Raw genomic sequence first — 21,215 nt, 5'->3', positions numbered from 1 at the left:
CAATGATAGGCCACATCGTAAAACACCAGGGCTTGTTCAGTTAGTTTTTAAGGGAATCAGGCATATAGATGGTAAAAACGGCTGGGGAAGACCAAGGCATGAATATGGCAAACAGATTAGAGTAGATATAGGATGTAATAGTTACATAGAAACAAAAAGTTTAGCACAGTATAGGATGGCATGGATAGCTGCATCCAACCAGCTTATGGACCTATGACCCAAACACCAACAACGATGATTATTATAATTAGTTAATAAAAATATAATGAAATTAAATTTGCAATTTTTAATACTGTTTGTTTTTATTTTGTTTCAGTGGGGACTATCTGGTTCGTGTGCGAGCGCAGGTGATGATGCGCGACGACAGCACGGGTGGCTGGGTCCCCATGGGGGGAGGGGGCCTATCCAACGTGTCTGTCCGGAAACGTGCAATATCTTGTGATCTAGATGAAATTAAACATGAGTATCTTATATTTGGAAAACGAATATCAGACCAATCGGTAGGTATCCATTCTATGGAAATTTTTTGCCACTTTTTCAAGTTACATATTACTTTTCTGTATTGTTGTGTAAAGGATATAAGTTATTATAAGAGATGAAATTCATCTTGTTGGTCTGTATTGACTGTAGTATCACAAATAAGAAAAAAACTTGATTTATCCACTTATTAACACTATGTAATTCAATCTATAAGGCTGATATAAGTTACATTTACATTGTAGACATGTTTCATCCCTTTTGAGCCGTCATCAGTACATATATTAAAATAATTAACAACTTGAATAAGCTAAAAAATCTCCTTTGGAGAATTAGTGTGTTGGTGTTTTAGTGTCTGTATTGAGACATTAGGACATTGAATGATTAGCAACATGATAAATTAAAAACAGTCTCCATTAAAAAAAATATCAGTGTTGATCTCAAAATTACATGATTTGTTAAAATATAGTTTTGACATGTGTTGTTGAAAATACGGTGAATAGTAAAATGCCGTTTGTACAGTTCAATAATACTCCCATTTTACTATTCTTCATATTTTATGAGAAAGATAGGTTATGATCAATGCAGCATATGATTTATTTCCTAAAATAATAAACGTGAGTGCATAAAATTATTGCATGTTCTATTTAGACATCAAATACAGTACTACCATGTATGAGAAACAATACTGAAATGAAACTGCTACGTTAATGGTATAGGCTCGCCGGTATCATTACAATACCAAATGTATCCCATTACAAACACTAGTGAGTATGGAATGGAATGAAACAGTTGATACAAATTCCTGCTTTACATGTGGAACACTGGGTTCTTACAGTTGATTTAGTTACTACGAGCGCATTTTCTTCTTTTGTTTTCTTCTGTGTGTTCCTCGAGGTGATCAGTGCAATCGAATCTCATGGACGCCATGATGCGGATATCTGAAGACAATGCTGGCAACATTGAGTTTTTTCCCACTGTCCTAGGGTGGACCTGGTATCTTCTCAAATTTACTTTTGCCACTTCTCACTTGAAATCTAGTTGATGGATCCTTTGTCTGCTGGCTTTGTTGCATAAAGTCCAGCTATTCTGCAAGGCTACGTCCAGCATCCTCATAATCAAAGGCCAGTACCATTTTTTTCTCCAGATTGTGATTTGATAACTGCTCACATTTTGATTCACCTAATCAGTACCACCATAAATGAGTTGTATTTCGTTATTACTGTAGGCCTTGAAACTATGGCATGTTGCTTTTTTTTCTTGGGAATATCTCTACTTCACTGACTTTCTTTGTGCCACATGAAGATGAAATCATTGTTACAGCTCCATTGTTTACTCCTGCATATGAAATGGCGTATGGCTTTTGGTGCCGGGAGTGTCCGAGGTCATGTTCGGCTTGCCAGGTGCAGGTCTTTTGATTTGACGCCCGTATGCAACCTGCGCGTCGTGATGACGATGAAATGATGAAGATACATACACCCAGCCCCCATGTCAGCGAAATTAACCAATGATGGTTAAAATTCCCGACCCTGCCGGGAATCGAACCCGGGACCCTTGTGACCAAACTCTGAAGACAATGCTGGCAACATTGAGTTTCTTCCCACTGTCCTAGGGTGGACCTGGTATCTTCTGAAATTTACTTTTGCCACTTCTCGCTTGAAATCTAGTTGATGGATCTAACCATTTAGCCATGGAACTGGATCCTACGTATAGAAGTCCATCATTCATCTCCATTGATGTCTCAAAATATCTGCAATCCTTAGAAAACATTTGTGTATTCAACAATGGACATCTTTTTTGCAATTCTGTTCCCCCTTATGGTCCCTATGCTTGAATGACCAAGGGATGTGAGGTAGGAGAATAGCGCAGGGAACAAAAAGAAATTATCCGTGTAAAAAATAATTGTCGTTCAGTAGCACAAGTAATGGGGCAGCTGCCCTGCTGAATTACTTTTTATAATCTGCATTACACTCTGAAGACAATGCTGGCAACATTGAGTTTCTTCCCACTGTCCTAGGGTGGACCTGGTATCTTCTGAAATTTACTTTTGCCACTTCTCGCTTGAAATCTAGTTGATGGATCCTTTGTCTGCTGGCAAAACTCGGAATGTACTAGGTACCCATGTTTTGTGTTGAGGTTCCAGCTTTTGTATCCAAATCTAACAGGCTTTCTGCAGATGAACTGTTTACATCAATGGCACCCAAAATATGAGGGCGAATCAAATTTAAACGGGATTTTATATTTTTAAAAATTCATTTCTGAGAAACAAAACACATCAAGGGAGCTAAAAATGTGAAATACCTCAGAGAGTGGATATCGGAGGACCTAAGTGAAACGATGGCTCTTGAACAAAGGAGAATCAAATTAGACAAGGGCCTACCATGCCTGCAGAAAACTGTATGCCTCAAAGCATTTATCAAAGAATGTAAAGCTGAGACACTATAATGCAGTAGTCAGACCATCAGTCCTCTACGCAGCAGAATGCCTATCCCTAACTAAAAAGACCCCACTGAGAGCCCTGGAAGTGCAAGAACGGAAATTCCTGAGAAGAAGAAGAAGAAGAATAATAGGGCCAAGGATCCTACCAGATGGAAGGCGATGGTACAAACCCAACAATGAGCTCTGCCATCAGAAGAAAACGTCTGACTTTCTGTGGACACCTATACAGAATGGATCCTAATAGATTACCGTATTTCACGGCATAATCGTTGCACTTTTTATACCAAAATTTTCGAAAACAATTGTAGGGTGCGACCATTATACGATGAATATTTAATACCAGTATTTGTATTACTCAAAAAATGTATTTATAACTAAATTGTATTTGATACAAATTTAAGATGCACGTAATACTCGCGTTTATACATCAAAATAATTAAAGTAGTCTAAAACAAAATTCATAATTTTTCGCAACAATTTGGCGAACGTTTTTCCAACCTGAAAATAAAAATGAACGTATTAAGTTAATTTGTCATTAATTTGACTATTAAAGTTAAAATATTACACTTGCCAAAAATTATCGCTTTGTTGTGAAATGCGGACTTACCGGTACGCAATTTATTCCAAATCTTCGGTGTCGCTATCGCAGGTTTCGCTATCTGATGCGCCGTCCTCGCCTCTGTTAATACCAGTATCAGATTCTTCGTCTCACTGCCACACTGCGTCATCTTCGGAACCGTCTAGTGCATTCGAAATCCCAGTCCTTTTGAAGCTCTTGGAGACTAGTTCAGGTGGTATAAGATCCCAACTCTTCTTCACCCACGAGCATAACAAGGCGGGCGTCAATTGCTGATCGCCGCTCATCCACTCGTTGTAAAATCGACGTAAGTGGTCTTTAAAGGGTTTATTAACACATACGTCTAGTAGCTGCAAAGCAGATGTTAGGCCACCAGGAATGACTATCTGTCGTGTCTTATTTGTAGTGAGAATTTGCTTCACTTCGTTCACGAGGTGACCTCGGAAACTATCTAAAACAAGCAGAGCTGGTTGTTTAACCCAGTCCAGCATGAGTTCTACGTCCATCCAACCCTTTGGTTGCACTCGTACATGAATTCCACGGGGAAACTGTATATTCTTACGCATCGTTTTCCTCTTGAAAATGATGTAAGGCGGCAACTTTCTCCCGTCAGCTGTAATGGCTAGCATTGCCGTGCATCGCAACTTCTCACTACCGCTGGTTTTCATTAATACACTCCGTGATCCTTTTAGCGCAATAGTGCTGTTGCGAGGCATATCAAAAAAGATTGGAGTCTAATCGGCATTACCGATTTGAGAAAGCAAGTACGAAGTTTCCTTGCGCAAACGTATGACAAATCGGTGAAAATTTACAATCTTGTCCGTGTAATCAGCAGGCAACTTTTGGCTTAGTGTTGTTCTCCTTCGCACTGACAGATTGTGTCGTCGCATGAACCCCTTAATCCACCCACGAGTCGCCTTAAACTGAGTTACCGGTATGTTGTGTTTGCGCGCTACCTCCTGTCCCTTAATTTGTAACATTTCATACGATACACTGCAGCCATTGTTACGTATTTCACTGACGTACCTAAACACTTCTTCGTCAGTTATAGGAAACTTCCCTGTTTTAGGACCTCTAAACGCGCGTCTAGAAGGGTTTGTGCTTTTTAGCTTGTTTTTTACTTTCCGCCAGTCACGCACCAACTTTTCACTCACAGAAAATTTTCTTTCTGCAGCTCTGTTCCCGTGCTGTTCAGCGAAGGCAATTACGCTTAGCTTGAAGCCCGCAGAATAGTTTCTATATTTACCCATAATCGCTTATAAATGCTTCACACGTTAATGTTTTGCGATATAAATGACTTTCCGTAATTGTTCACTATTAAAACAAATTATTTCTGCAAACACCCAAAACACAAATTAAAAACTTAAATTCTCACGCACACATGTCTACAGTAATCACGTAAATCTGAAACAAATAAATGCATCTGTGATCTGTCCATTCCAGAGCAGCCAATACTGTTAGGCAGCAAGGAAGCATGCAACAATTTATCAGTTTAGCTCGTTGGTTGCGACACACTACTGCGCTTGCGCAAAGCTCGCAAACCGGACTCTAGCTAGCGCGGTGTAGATCTACTGTATAGTTGACTGTATTCCGAGACGTCAGTAACAAACATTCATTTTTTTCAATTTCTTTTAAACATACGGTAATTAGGTTAATATTTCTTCCCAGTTATTGATGATTTTACGTTACATTACTGATGAGTTTATAAAATAAAACTTTAATAGCATTGGATAATAATTATCTTGACTGCTTGGATAAAAGTTTTCATCCCATGCCCGGACACTTATGACGTAGTAGTAAGATAAGAGTCTAGCGATGACAACTGAGACATCGTAAATAATTCGGCTGAATAATTCCGTGGAAATCTGCGTTATCGTCTTGGATTTCACTTCGTGCGCAATAACACAGGAGCCGGCCCCATGGTGTAGGGGTAGCGTGCTTGCCTCTTACACGGAGGCCTCGGGTTCAATTCATGGCCGGGTCAGGCAATTTTACCTGTATCTGAGGGCTGGTTCGAGGTCCATTCAACCTACCTAGCCGGTATTTCCTGGCGAGCGCGCGGCTGTGAGCTTGCATCCGGGAGATAGTAGGTTCGAATCCCACTATCGGCAGCCCTGAAGATGGATTTCCGTGGTTTCCCATTTTCACACCAGGCAAATGCTGGGGCTGTACCTTAATTAAGGCCACGGCCGCTTCCTTCCAACTCCTAGGCCTTTCCTATCCCATCGTCGCCATAAGACCTATCTGTGTCGGTGCGACGTAAAGCCCCTAGCAAAAAAAAATTTCCTGGCGACGTTGCCGATAAGCGATAACTTACAGCCTTACGTATTTCAAATGGGAACTCATAATATGTAGGTGGTGAATAAATAGTACACTGTCTCGCGACCACGTTATCAAACTGCCGATAGCCTACCGGTAAGCATAATATGTAGGTGGTGAATAAATAGTACACTGTCTCGCGACCACGTTGTCAAACTGCCGATAGTCTACCGGTAAGCCATGCTTCGTACATATACCGGTATTATTTATTTATACGTTGTGCAACATGTCGCAAACGTGACTGTGTTGCCAAATTGCCCATAAACCATACACGTATTTAAATTGCGCATTCATGTGCAACTTACGTTGCAGTTCCATTTACCTTTTAACCAGATTAGTGAACAAAATTTGGACGTGGGACGATTATGTAATTAAGGGCTTAAAGTCCGATTTTTGTATTGAAAATAAAGGATGCGACGATTACGCGGTGGCGACGATTATGCCGTGAAATACGGTATCCCATAAGATCTTCAAGGTTGCTAACAAAGGCAAAGCTACTGGATTCCCCTGGACCAAACAAGTGGACAAAGATCTTGCAGAGCTTAATATTAATCAAGCCGCCATTACTGACAGAAATGCATACCATTTAATGGTCAAAACTAAACCTTTCCTAACATCCCTTACATCAGCTAGCTACAAAGGAGCCGGGAATTGGTCAGAGGAGCGCAGGAAAGAATTCAGCAATAAATAATGAAGGAATACTGGGCCAACAGGAAGGCTCAAGAGGCCACTAAGAACACAATCCAGTACGCTAAAAGGGGCAGACGACAAAAACACAGCTAGAACACAAGTACCGTGGTCCACAGATGGCCTAAATGCAAAGAAAAAAAAGGCAATTACAATTAATTTTTTTACATAGTTTCCTGCTTAAGAAATACATTTTTCCCAACAAGAAGGAAGGTTTTTTTATCGCAACATCGTAGAATGACCTGGTTGCATAGGAGCCAAATGCACTCAAATTTCTCTACGCCCTCATCTTCAAATTGTTGCCCTCGTTCAAGAGGTCCAAACAAGTGGAAATTGCAGGGTGATAGGTCTGGGCTGTAAGGAGGTTGATCAAGTTGAGTCCAGTGCATTTCATGTAGTTGGGAGACCATTAGGGCTGCAGTATGGGGCCTGGCATTGTCGTGGAGGAGAATCGCCTGCCGAATCAGTTGGTCTCCTCTTTTGCGGCGATATGCGTACTTCACCTTATTCAGCAGCTCGCAGTAGTAAGCAGCATTCATTGTGCATCGCTCATGCAGAAAATCAATGAGCAAAATGCCTCGCCGCTCGAAAAATCAGTTGAAAGAACCTTGCCAGCTGACATCTGAGTCTTGGCTTTCACTGGGACTGCCTCCCTTTCCTCCGTCACTTCTTACTGGGTTGTTTGGATTCAGGAGTGTAGTGGTGGACCCACGTTTCGTCGCATGTGACAATCGGACTCAAAAATGCATCGCCATCTTTCGTAAAACTGTAAGCCTCTGACAGACTCCAAGCATCTCAACTTCCGATTTTTGCTCAGAAGGCAAGGGACTCATCTGGAACACACTTTACGGAACTGTAAATCATTTATGATGATCGCTTGACAGCTCCCATAACTTATTCCGACCTGTTTTGCAATGATAAAGATGTTGATTCCCATAGGGAACCTGAAATATTTATTCCAAATGAGTAAATTTATAATGTCTAATAACGGACCAACTATATTGGTGTTACTGTTTTGCAATTTCTGATTCTCTCGCCAGTTGATCATCTTCAAGAATGTCTTGAACCGCACAAATGTTTTGTCCATAATGCTGGTCGGAGGATGGCGATCGTGTTGCTGATTTTCCACACTTTCTCATCCTTCCTTGAACTCTTTATGCAAGGCAAACACACGCGTCCTTGACAACGTTTGATCACCGAACTGTGCAGAACAAGAAATTTTATAATTAAACGTTGCGCAGTGGAGGGGTGCATCTGTTCCTCCAACAACGTGAGCGTCACGGACAAAGCGGTCGAAAGTACGTAACGGCTGGTAGTCCCCACTCCTAACGGCCCCACCCAAGCATATTAGAAGCGCGGCTGTTGATGCTCGGGAACAACAATCCTGTTTATATTTGATTGACCTACATACTTCACCATGCTTTAGTCATAAGCCAGATGTTCTTCCGAAATGAAATTTTCAAAAAATCTTTTGATCATCTCCATCAGTGGCCTGATTTTCCATGCCTTGTCATTTGGGTCGATCATTCTATTGTCTGCACAATGCAGGGCATAACCACTTTGAAGAAATCTGTCTTTTCTCAGTGTTCAAGACACAGTGAAATACATGTCATTACTTGAGTCCCAATAGTGCTGCTTAGATTGCAAATTATTGTACCCACTAACACTCCCTCTATAATACTGTAATGAACGGAAGTGTTTGCGTCTGGGGCATGATGCCCAGCCAAATCTACCACATGCAGAGATCTGAAATTTTTAACATAGGTAGATGGAAGGTGGGGTCCAAATGCACTTCAAAGCCAGATTTTTCATTTTAGCTTTCGTTGGTGAGTTATGAGTGAAAAAGTGTTGGAAAATGTGTGTTGGGGTATGACAATCCAATGTGTTGTCACCAGGTTTTAATGCACAGATTCACTGTCACTAGGCAACGTACATAAGATAGAGATCACGAGTCAAGGAGCATTTTAAGTCCATGGCGTAGGAAACCATTTTCGGTCCCCGACAAAGGAGTCATATTCAGTATAATATCAGATACTGTTTATGTGTGTGCCAAATGTATGACCAGCCAAATCTACAACAAACAGGGAAAAAATCTTAGATGAATATTTATATAGTAAAAGATCTGCCTTCATTATTCTAGTATTTTTATTGTTTTAGTTATTTATTTCATATTTACCCAATACTCATTTTGTTCACTTAAAATTCTCACATGGCTGTGCCAAAGAGCAATTCTTGCTCAAAGAAATAAAGCTGTAAAAGTCATCAACAAGCAGCTTCTACATATGTTTGTGTGTGATGCCCACCCAAATCTACGACAAGCAGAGATCTGAAACAGGCTTAGATAAGTCTTTATACAGGAAGAGACCTGCCTTCATAAATTAATTTATTATTTTTCTTGTTTCAACTATGGGACACGACTCTTGTTAAGAAACTGATGCCAAATATTATTGAAGCCACCATCATGACTGGATGTCCTGCGGGTGAAGTATTCACTCCTGGTATTCAGATTATCCCTTTGAACATATCGTTTCAATTTAGACATCTGCAATATCCTGTTTGTTTGGGTTTCGCTATGTGCTTCAACAAGACGCAAGTACAGTCGCTTAAAGTTGAAGGACTCGATCTTCGGAAACCATGATTCTCCCTTGGTCAACTCTACGTTACTTGTTCACAAGATTTGGAAATGCAAGCACTCTATACATCTTAGCTCCAAATGGAAGGACACTTAACATAATTTATCTGGAAGCTCTACAAGGAAAAATTAGGGTTTTTTAAAATACAATATGGTCTTTTATATTGTTTTAATATTATTTGTACCATCTACCAACCCGGTTTCTTAAGCATAGAAGGTTACAATATAATTAAAAATAATGTAATTCATACAATTTATGTAAAAATGATGTGTTTAGTAAAATGTTTTTTATTTTAATTTTAAATAAATGGTTTGAAAACATGTAACGGTTGAATTAATAAACGCAAGCGAAGCCGTGGGTACATACAGTACTAGTATTGCAATAAAACAACGTATTCTATCCGCAGTGATTTTTGGATCTGGTGGTTCAAGAACAAGGGGTAATGCCTTGTTTCCTCAACCAAGTACTCAATAGTTTCACTGTCTATAAATTGTTCAAAAATTGTCCACTATCAACATATTTTCATACTGGGAATAATCTGAATTTGGAAATGAAGACGGGGTTCAACATCAAAATCTGCCTCTTTTACTCATCAAAGATTCGATTATGATTTTTCCTTTTCCTTTGCAGATATCCACTATTGTTTGAGCACGGTTGGTGGATGACGAGTGGCACCCAAATCTCGGAGTTTTCTTTACAATTTGCTTTTTGTCACACCGACACAGATATGTCTTATGGCGACAATAGGATAGAAAAGGTCTAGGAGTGGGAGGGTTCAGCCTCAGTTTTTGGCTGGGGTGAAAATGGGAAACCATGGAAAACCTTCTTCAGGGCTGCCGTCTTTGAACCCGCTATCTCCCAGATGCAAACTCACAGCTGTACGCCCCTAGCCACATGGCCAACTCGCCCAGTCTCACGGGATTGTGGGTTGTGTTGAGCCATTGTTGTCATTGTAGGTCACGCCCAGTCTTTCCCTGTTAGGAAGTCTTATTTCCACTTTAGCTCATAGCTGTTGGGATATCAGATTGTCAACCAGTCTGTAATAGTAGTGGTAGTGCCAAGAAATTTCATCTTGGAATTTTGGTACGTAGAGCTAAATACTCATCAGCAAAAAATGCAAAACGCTACATGTTTCAGACAAAATTTAATGTTAGTCCATTTGAAGCCTTGTATAAATTAAACGTTATGACATAACAATATGGCAATGTATCGTAAGTTGATTAGCCCATTTGAGAAGTTTCAGCGTGATAATTGATGAACATTACTGATCATGATACATTGCCATATTTTTATAATGTGGGTTATTTTTTAATTTTACCAAGTTTCAAATGGACTTTGCCTCCTTAATCCTCATCCGTGTCAATATTTGATTCTGGAGTCCCAACAGAAATGTCAACATTGCCGTTAATGTCTTCATCTTTATATATAAAATAGTTTTGTTTGTACATTGCTCAGAATTTAAAAAGAATGGTACAGTAGAACCTCGATTATACGTTCCCGGAAACTACGTTTTCCCGTATTATTTGTTCAAATTACGTGGTCCCGTGAGCGTCCTAATTAAATCACGTTGTAAAAATTCCGCATTATCCGTTCCTCGAAGAAACAGTTTCCCGGCTCAACCGTGCAGAAATGTCAGTCCCATCAACGCTGAATCCTCAATCACAAGTTTTTCAAGAAACTGTATCTTACAAAGGATGGCTACGGCATAGGCTACTTACGGTGTTGACGTCTCGTCATTGTGGTAATTTGATGAAGTACTGTACTGGAAAAGCGATCGGCGGTGAACTTGCATAAGAGATCAGTTTAGCATCGCATTTGGGTAGTATTGTTTAGAGAATCCTCGGAAATCATAAAGCAGACAGTGCCCACGACAATTGGAAGGAGAGAATATTTCGACAACTCTATTTGAAGGGAAGATAGGAAACTTAAAAGGGTCCACCTTTTCAATACAAATAAATGTTATAGGTTATTTACACCATGTATTTACACTTGGAACTAGTTTGGACGCTGTTTGGCGTCATCTTCAGCCAAAATGTGGGAAATAGGCATAGCATGTAGACATTTATATTATACAAGGTGTTACATCAGTGTGATTAAATAAGAGAATATGAAGACGTGAAGTATGTCAGTTTCAAAATGGTCATGAAGGGCAAGTCAAAATTGTATAAACATGAGATAACATAAACACACAAACAAAAAAACATATAAACATATAAACTGTAACAAAACCATGCGGAAGTACGAGATGATTGGCATTGGAGATTCAAATTATTTCAGACACTCTTCCATTGACTGTTGCCTGCCGCGAGTGTAGTACAAAACATAGGTTAGATTTCAATAAACACAATCGTCTCAAAAATGCACATAACATTTTAAAAATATTTGGGTTGAGATGAAATTTGGCAGTTAGGGATTGAAATCACTTATTCAATGAGCGTCAATTCAAAAAACAGCTGTGAAGGGTGAGATAAAAAATTGCACAAGTGTGAGTTTGGACTTGATAAATGCAAAAAACACATGTAACACATTCGGAAATGTAGGTTCTTGATGGATTTGGCACAAAAGGTCTGTGTTCAATCATTCATTGAATGGCACTGGTGCGAGTGTAGTTGAAGACGGAACGAGTTTCATCAAATATTCGTACTTACAAAACGTCTACATTATGTCCAGGGTTAGATGTTTATTTTTTTACTTTTTTCGAGTGTATCGCCGAACAGGTTTTCGGCATTTCCCTCAGGGCACTGTATAGTCACTAGGCTTTCAGGCAGGAATCGAAACTGCTCCTTAAGTAACACAAATTTAGTATTTTAATATTATCGTATACGATTATGTTATCGAGACCAGAACAGATGTTGCGTGTTACATACTGTACATCAAGCCATGGGAGGTTTTGGGATTGCTTATTACTGTTTTAGTCATAATATAAGATTGGGAATTTCACGTTTTTGTGTTAAAATGTTTTAAAAACTGCAGTCGTTTTATTTGTGCACATTACATTTTAAAACTTTGCATAATTTTGCAGTCATACTGACTTGTACAGCGAGCGCGCTTTCCAGCTGAGCTCAAGGTCGTGAATAATCGTAATTTCGGAAGTGTTAATGATATTTTTCTCTTTCCAATTTGATTGTGATTAGTGACGGGCAGAACTAAATATAATGCATTCGAGAACTTGAGGATTGATACCTTCAAAACCATATTTTCCAGTTTAACGTAAGTGCGATACGGACCATGAAGCTGATTTTATGTAACCTTTAAAAGTCGATGTAGGCCTAATTTACGCAGTACAGGATTTCCATAAACTGATTAGGAACAGTATACTGGTGACCAAATTACAATGGAAGATTTTAAAAAAAAGATTTTGCCATTATGTTGGATGCTTTTGTATCTAATGTGCTTTATTTTATTAGCTTAGAGAATGAAAAACTACTTGTGGTCGATAGTTTGGCTTGGTGTTATGGGTAGGGTATTAGATTTTTCGATGAGGTTGGCTGATCAAAGTTGCTGAATTGAAAGAAATTTTTAAAGGAATATGATGAAATTTTCAGAGGAAACTGACAAAGTTTCCCCAGTAAAACTGAATGTAAAGTTTCGAGATTTTTAAGTCGCGTACCGGTTTAACATTTGGAGCCAGCCCCATGGTCTAACTTGCCTGGTTTCGATTACTGGCCAGGTTAGGCATCTTTACCTGGATATGAGGGCTGGTTCCAGGTTCAGTCATTCTATGATTACCTTTGAGGAGCTATTTAATGGTGATGTGGCGACCCCGGTCTAGAGAGGCAGGAATAATGGTCGAGAGGATTCGTCACACTGACCATGGGTCACCTCGTAATCTGCAGGCCTTCGGACCAAGGGCGGTCGCTTGGTAGGTGGAAGACCCATTCGGGCGGTAGTTTGGTTTGGTTTAGGGGCATTTATAAGATTATAAATATACATATTTCACTTTTGTGATGTTTAGCCAAATTGTTGATGGTTCATTCGTTCCCGGATTTTCCGTTTTCCCGTGTTGCTAGTTTTTTTTCGCGGTCCCTCCAAAAACGGAAAATCGAGGTTCCACTGTGTTTCTAGGTCATGTTACCCATAGTAACAAGAAAATTCACTTTTTAATTTTCTGTCATCTCTGTCTCTGTATGTGCATAACAAGAAAATGGCTAAAGAGATTGTAATGAAAGTCGGTATCTAAAGTCAGGGAATGAGGCACTACAATCTAGGCTATATATAATTTTATTCGTACTGTGTGAATAGGTAGTATAAGGGAAGGTCTAAATTTTAACTCTCAAATATCTATGCTATTAGTGGTGATATTGATAAATACCACATTACTAAATTTATATAAAATTACATTTCTAACCATTTCTGTCTTATGCTTCTTTTCCTCTTTACCTTACTGGCTCTGCTAGGAGATATTGACCCTCTGTTGGTGAGGAATACAGACGTAGAATACACCCATGGTATCCCCTGCCTATAATACGACGAGACTAAAAGGGGCGGCCAAGGGATGATGTTAGATCCATGATACTACTTGTAATTAGTACCATTTCGTGCAGAACAACATGCCACGAACCTACTATGCTGGCGTAGCAGGGGGAGAGGTGATACTCCCACATGGCGCGTTCCAGGTGGCGAATAGGAGGGTCCTAAACGGCTTGCCAGCGGACTTCAGGGAAATAAAATATCTCTCGCGGACCAAACTCGTAACCCCTCCTGTGGGTGAGGGGCTCAGTCGAGGAATACACCCACGCTATCTCCTGCCTGTCGTAAGAGGCGACCAAGGGATGATGGTATTAGAACCATGAAATTACTTGTAATTAGTACCACCACGTGGGGAACACCATGGGTCGCTTTTCCTTGCACGTAGTATCACTATGTTAGGTACCAAATAGGTTTATGATTAGTAGCAAACGAGAGCGCGACGGCTTTTACAGTACCTGTGATTAGTAGCACTATATGAGCGACACCGTGGGATGACGGAACCCATGGTTCTGGCTTGCCTTTGATTAGTACCCACTATATGAGGAACGCCACGGGATAGTAAGAGTCCCTGTGCCTAGTACACTTAGGTGATGAACACCATAGGTTTGCTTTGCCTATCAATGGTGCTGCAATGTGTGAAACACAGTAGATCTGTAATACATGTGCAAATTTCATTACCTGTGAGTAGTACCATAATGTGTGGAATACTGCGAGTCTACGCTACTCTTGATTAGTACCGCAACATGACAAATACCATGGTTCTACTTTCCTAGCGATAAGTACCATTATGAGGGTCCGATGACGTGGATTTTGGACTCCTTTCGACTACAAGCATCATCGATTCAGTATTGTGCTATAGGAGCCAGTTTCTTGGTTAGTAATACTGTTGTTTTATGCTGGCTTAGTTGCATATGAGGCACTGTGGGTCGGTTCCACTGATCGTTTTAAATTCATATCCATCCAACCATTCATTCTTCGTCCTCATGTTTTGAATTGTGGTCAGTGGAGGATTTTGGGTTTTTAATTTGTCATTTTATTTCGTCTCATTTCGTACCTTAGGGGCCGATGACCTAGATGTTAGGCCCCTTTAAACAACAAGCAAGCATCAGAACATGAGTTTGTTACTTGCGACTAGTATCACCTTGCAAGGAAAACCATAGGTCTACGTTACATAGCAGTACCATTATGCAAGTAACACTACGGGTCTGGGCATTGCTTGTCATAAGTGTTATCGTGTGCATTCCACCGGTCAGTTTCACCATGTTCAGTATGGGTGTGTGTTAACCTATAAGTAGTACCACTGTATGAGAAACACCATGGGTCTACGTTGCCTGTGATTAGTATCACTATGTGAGAAACGCCACCGGATTGGCTGGTGCCTATGATTAGTACCACTATGCGAGGAAAACCATGGGTGTGCATTACCTGAGAGTAGTACCATTATGTGAGGAACACCATCGGTATGTGTAGGCTGTGGGTGTTATCTTAATGTGTGATACACCATGGGTTTACATTGCCTATGATTAGTACCACTTTGTAACACCATGAGTATACGTGGTCTGTGATTAGTCCACTATATGAGGAAGACTATGGGAATACGGCGCCCGTGATTGCTCAGACTATGTAAGGACCACCGTGGGTCTTTGTTGCTTGTGAGTAGTACCATTATGTGTGAAACACATTTACCTGTGAGTGGTGCCATTGTTTGTGTCATAGCCTGGGTCTACATTACCTGGATTAGTACCACCCTGCAAGAAAAACCATGAGTCTATGTTACCTGTGATTAGTACCACCATGGTTCTGCTTTACCAGCGACTGTACCATTATGAGGGGCCGGTGACCTGGATTTTGGACCCCTTTAGATAGAGCCTCATCCCAGTAATTAGGGCATTGTGAATTGGATCCGCTGACTGTTTTTGTTTCACGGTAATTTTTTTTCACCATTGTTCAAAAGATTCTAGTCAGTAGATACATTTTGAAGTTTTAATTTTCATTCTGTAGCACTTTGTACCATTAGGGGCCAATGACCTAGCTGTTAGGCCCCTTTAAACAACAAATATAGTCGGGAGATACTCATGAAGTTCGTTTTTTGTTGCTAAGTCTATATCAACGCCGAACCCTGAAAAAATGGGTGAACAGAATTTAATGAAAATTGGTATCTAAAAGTCAGGACATACGGCACTACAGTCTAAGCTATAAATAATTTTATTTACGCTGGATGAAATTATAGTTCAGGGAAAGGCACCTGAAATTTAATTTTTAAATCCTGTGTTATTGGTCCCATCAAAAAGTACTACATAATGAAATTTATAGAGAATACAATTTAATGTTATTGGCTTTATGTCCCACTAACTACTTTTACGGTTTTCGGAGATGTCGAAGTGCGGGTATTTAGTCCCGCAGGACTTTTTGTGTGCCAGAAAATCTACCGACTCGAGGCTGATGTATTTGAGCACTTCAAATACCACCAGACTCGGGCAGGATTGAACCTGCAAAGTTGGGGTCAGAAGACCAGCGCTTTAACAGTCTGAGTCACTTGGCCCAGCAGAATACAATTTCCATTAATTTGTCTTCTTTTTCTTTTTTACAACAACTTGCTTTGCGTTGCACCAACACAGATACGTCTTATGGCGATGATGGGATAGAAAAGGTCTAGGAGTTTGAAGGAATCAGCCGTGGCCTTAAGGTACAACGCCAGCATTTGCCTGGTGTGAAAATGGGGAAACCACTGAAAACCATTTTTGGGACTGCCGACAGTGGAGCTCGGACCCACTATATCCTGGATGCAAGCTCACAGCTTCGCCCCTTGGCCAACTCGCCCGGTACTGTACAGGGTACTGAGTGTTCTTAGGCCAAAACGAACTCTGTACCTCAATTAGAACCAGAGATATGATTGCTTCAAGGAGACAAAAAATTGAAAAAATCAAATAATTTGAGGAAGGCGCAAGTTAGGTTATTTATAGTACCTGATGACAAATCTGTGCATGAATACCTTTGAGTTTAAAAAAATGAAGGAAATCGACCGGATAGAATGGCCGAACTGACTGACTTTAGTTTTCATAATTTTTTTTAATATATAGAAAAACTGGCAATGGTTTTTGTTATGATTTTCTTAAGGTGTAAACCAATGAATGGTCAGCGCTCCATATCGACAAGGAAAGTTTTGAAGATGTTTATAGAGTGAAAAAAAAAAAATTTAAAGGAACTATCACTTGAAGAATAAGACGGAGTCGAATGACATAATGTCAGTCGGAAGAAAACTAAATGTGAAGGTCTACAATATCAAAAGCTCGTAAAACTGATGAACAATAACATACATTGACCATTGTTTTGATGCAATTTGTCTCTTCTGCTGCTACTTATCTCTGATCTATAGGATTACTGCTACATCCTGAGGAGTAAAACAGTATGTCTGAATATTGGCAGAAAGTAGGTCAGGATTTAGATAAGTTTGCACATGTTGTATGATTGTTCCATCAACAACGGGTACTACAGCTTGTTATGTATAATATCAAGATCCTCTGCCAGCAAGAAACCACTGCTATTAATACAGAAAGCAAAACCTATTAGACAGTGTCACAGAGTACCTTTTTTTTCCCCCCTGCTTTTTTCACTCGCGGAGTAAAACGCCTAGGTTTGCCATGGGGCAATCGCCTGAATAAAATGAATCGCTCTAACTACTCATTAAGGATGCATTGCCATATCTAAAACAATAATTTGAAGTAGAAAACTAAAAAGAGTATAATATATGGGAATAAATTTACTTATGTGAAACCAGCATCCATTATTTTGCTTCTTGACACAGATGTGATTGTTCTCACAACAGCACACATTACAGCAAGACAGAGCTAATGCAACCGATAGTCAGTCTGCATTGTTGACGTCCTCATGCTCCGAACAATCACTTCCGTGCTGTTCTAACAGTTTTTACAGCTCTTAAAGGACCTTTCGCTAACACAGTGACATTTATTGCTGTATGGCAATCGTAGGCGCTAATGTGTTAAGAAAGACCATCCTTGCTTGTCCTAGCCTGCATTTTATGTCCTCCTTACTTGCAATCTTCAGTTATTCTACTATCCAAGTAACAATATTCATCTACTTAGTTATAAGACTTAATTTCCTAATGTATTATTTCCTGAATCACCTGATGTGGTTCGATTGCACTCCATTACTTTTGTCATTAATTTATTTTCATCTTGTTCTCCTTCTCCAAGACTGTCCATTCCATTCAGCATTTTCTCTAGTTCTTCTGCAGACTTCGATAAAATAACAATATAATTGGCAAATCTCAAAGTTCTGATTTCTTTTACTGTCTGTTCTATATGAACATTGAAATGCAGAGGGGATAGACAACAGCCTTATTTCATGACTCACTCCTTTCTGGGTTCCTGCTGCTTTTTCATAGCCGTTAATTTTTATCATTGCAGACTGATTTTTGTACAGATTGTAGATAGTTCTTCTTTCTTCTTATCTGATCCCGATCACCTTCGGAATCTCAAACAGCTTGGTTCAATCAGCAGTATTGAATGCCTTTTCTGGATCTAGGAATGCCATGTGGGTGGGTTTGCCTATCTTATTCGATCCTCTAGGATCAAATATATGGCCAAGTGCACGAAATCTGTTTAGCAAAATCTGCATTGAAGATTCTTCGTAAACCTTGTTTAAATAAAGCAGATTATTATTTAAATTCCTAATTATTGTCAGTTAAACAGTCAAGTTTGAACGGTTACCAAACATTAAACAGTGATTAGCAATGAATATAAGATGGCTGCCAGATTTGAAGATGTGTGGAATAACTGAAACAGAATGGAAATGAACGCAAAGGTATAATAGTGGGAAGAGGCGATCCTTTTGAAGAATTAAGTGATAGAAAATTTGTGGAAATGTTGTGTTTATCTCTTTAAAAAAAATTATATCCATCTCTGAAAGCCATGCAAAATAACCTGCAATTTCCAACGTAGAGAAATCATCCTCTTTCTGCAAACACCAGATTTTAATTCTTTTGCAATTTTCTTCCATGTTTCTTCTGTATGCTTTATTGTTACTCCATCTGTCTTTTTATTTTCAATAATGTCTGTGTGTCTGATTACTAATTCTGTACCAAGCAAGTTAGTCACTTAGCTGTCGGCTTGTATTCGGGAGATAATGGGATCAAGAGAGCCCTAAAGATGGTTTCGCGTGATTTCTCATTACACACCACACAAATGCGGCTCTACCTTACTTAAGGGCACAGTTGCTTCCTTCCCACTCCTAACCCTTCCCTATCCTGCCGTCATCACAAGACCTATCGGTATCGCTGCGACGTAAAGCAAATAGTAAAAGAAACCTAATTCTGTTACAATATCGGTTTTAAAACTGGAAACATTTGACGACCTTTTCCTCTTTTGTTATTCCATGTTACTAAGTAAAAAAATGAATATTTTTCTGATTAACAAAAGAAACCACAAAATATAAATTTTATGTTTCTGTATTGACAGCTAAACTAATGTTCTTTAAATCACTATAACAATGATTTATTATTGAACAGTAACCTTCTTATTCAATACATTATGGTTAATGTGAATTTACAAAGCTAAAATTTCACATTTGTCACATCTGTACATCTTTTAATCCTAATTGGATAATCTTCAGTAGATTGCTAAAAATGATGTTGCATATTGTAGTTAAAAACATTTAAAATGAAGCAAGAGTGATGTTGAAATGTTATTCAGAAAAAGTTCATGCTCAAATCTATCACTACTGATCTGCATTTAGGGCAGTCATCCAGGTGGCATATTCCCTATCTGTTATTTTCTTAGTCTTTTCTTCAATAAATTTCCAATTTCTCTGAAATAATTTAACATCTCCCTTGGTAAGTTATTCCAATCCCTAACTCCCCTTCCTAGTGAATATTTGCCCCAATTTGTCCCCTTAAATTCCAGCTTTATCTTCATATTGTGATCTTTCCTACTTTTAAATACAGCATTCAAACTTATTCGTCAACTGATGTCATTCCACGCCATCTCTCCACTGACAGCTCGGAACATACCACTTAGAAGAGCAGCTAGTCTCCTCTCTCTCAAGTCTTCCCAGCCCAAACTTTGCAACATTTTTGTAACGCTACTCTTTTGTTGGAAATCACCCAGAACAAATCGAGCTGCTTTTCTTTGGATTTTTTCCAGATCTAGAATCAAGCAATCCTGGTGAGGGTCCCATCACCACTTTACATCCTTACAACCCCTAAATACCCTCATAACCATGTGCAGAGATCTCTACCCTTTATTTACAATCATATTTATGTGATTACCCCAATGAAGATTTTTCCTTATATTAACACCTAGGTACTTACAATGGTCCCCAAAAGGAACTTCACCCCAACAACGCAGTGATTAAAACTGAGAGGACTTTTCCTATTTGTAAAACTCACAACCTGACTTTTAACCCCGTTTATCATCATACCATTGCCTACTGTCCATCTCACAACATTGAGGTCATTACTCTACTAGCAAATGTACCCGTGCTTCGCTACGATATTCTACATTTTATACAGATTTCTCCGTAAATTACTGCAAAGGCAGTAAGACTATATTAAATTGCACCTACAAACGAACTTCACCATCAGACGACTCGTTCAGTGTTCTACATGGTTGGTCCTATGACATTTTCTCGTATCTCCTATATTTATGGATTAGATTCAGTTAGTCATTGAATGGGGTTAAATTTGGTACAGTTTTCACATACTACTTTATTCTTTTGATACTCATGTGATCCTGGAATCATAAAATCTTGCGAACATATGGCCGCTGGTCATGTCAATGTGTGTGCCCAATGTCATGATTACATCTTTCCTATAAGTGTGCCAAACGATAACATACACGTGTAAAAAGTACAAAATTAACTTGAACTCGAGAAATGCAGTACTATTTAACAAATAAGGGATAGAGATACGACAAAATGCCATAGGCCCAAAGTTGTAGATCTCTCCAAATTGAAACACGATATTTTGCGATACGACTTGCTGTTTAGCCACCAATTATTCCGTAAGGAAAGTCTAAACCGTCGTTAAAATTGCATCCATGTTCCGATATTTTCCAGGGCTAAAAGTTATACATTTGCATAGCTTAGAATATTTCCTTAAAGAAAAGAGAGTCCAGCTTTCGGGATCAGCACTCGCATACATACGGAGTAAATAAGGAAGAAAATAATACAGCTAAGAAAGCTGACATTAATAGAAAATGTATTATAACTGAGGATAGCCGGATGACGACAAATATGTAAATACCAAGTGAATGTATTGGAAAATCAAATGCCCCTCAATAAATTATGCTGGTGTGAGTTATGGATATAAGAAAGCAGTAACAGAGGAGAAATTTAGGCCCAGGGATTCTTAGGTAAACAGATAAGATGACTAATGGTGTTATTACTTGAGCTATTCGAGGACGGTTATAACTTTGAACGATATTCCGCCAATATCCCGCAGAATGGCCGATTGATGCCTCTCTTGTCTTCTACCCAAGGAACAACCACGAATTTAAAGGCACTATGAGGAAAATAGCAGTACGTCACTTCCCTGCTGTCATGCAGTCAGAGACGTTGCCATGGTAACCCGTAGGTTCGTTGTCGGTCTGTCGGTC

The 21,215-nt window shown here is 39.3% G+C and overlaps 1 protein-coding gene across 1 annotated transcript in view; it reads left to right on the top strand.

Moving 5' to 3' along the window:
• The window catches only part of Spred (Sprouty-related protein with EVH-1 domain), an 80,332-nt gene that overhangs the window by 25,703 nt on the left and 33,414 nt on the right, over positions 1–21,215 (top strand). The window contains exon 2 of the mRNA XM_067150856.2: positions 317–500. Coding sequence (XP_067006957.2) covers positions 317–500 — 184 coding nt within the window. The remainder of the gene's footprint in view (positions 1–316; positions 501–21,215) is intronic.

This window comes from Anabrus simplex, chromosome 7 (genome assembly GCF_040414725.1).
Source record: "Anabrus simplex isolate iqAnaSimp1 chromosome 7, ASM4041472v1, whole genome shotgun sequence".
NCBI lineage: Eukaryota > Metazoa > Arthropoda > Insecta > Orthoptera > Tettigoniidae > Anabrus > Anabrus simplex.
This window is presented reverse-complemented; position numbering and strand designations above follow the sequence as displayed.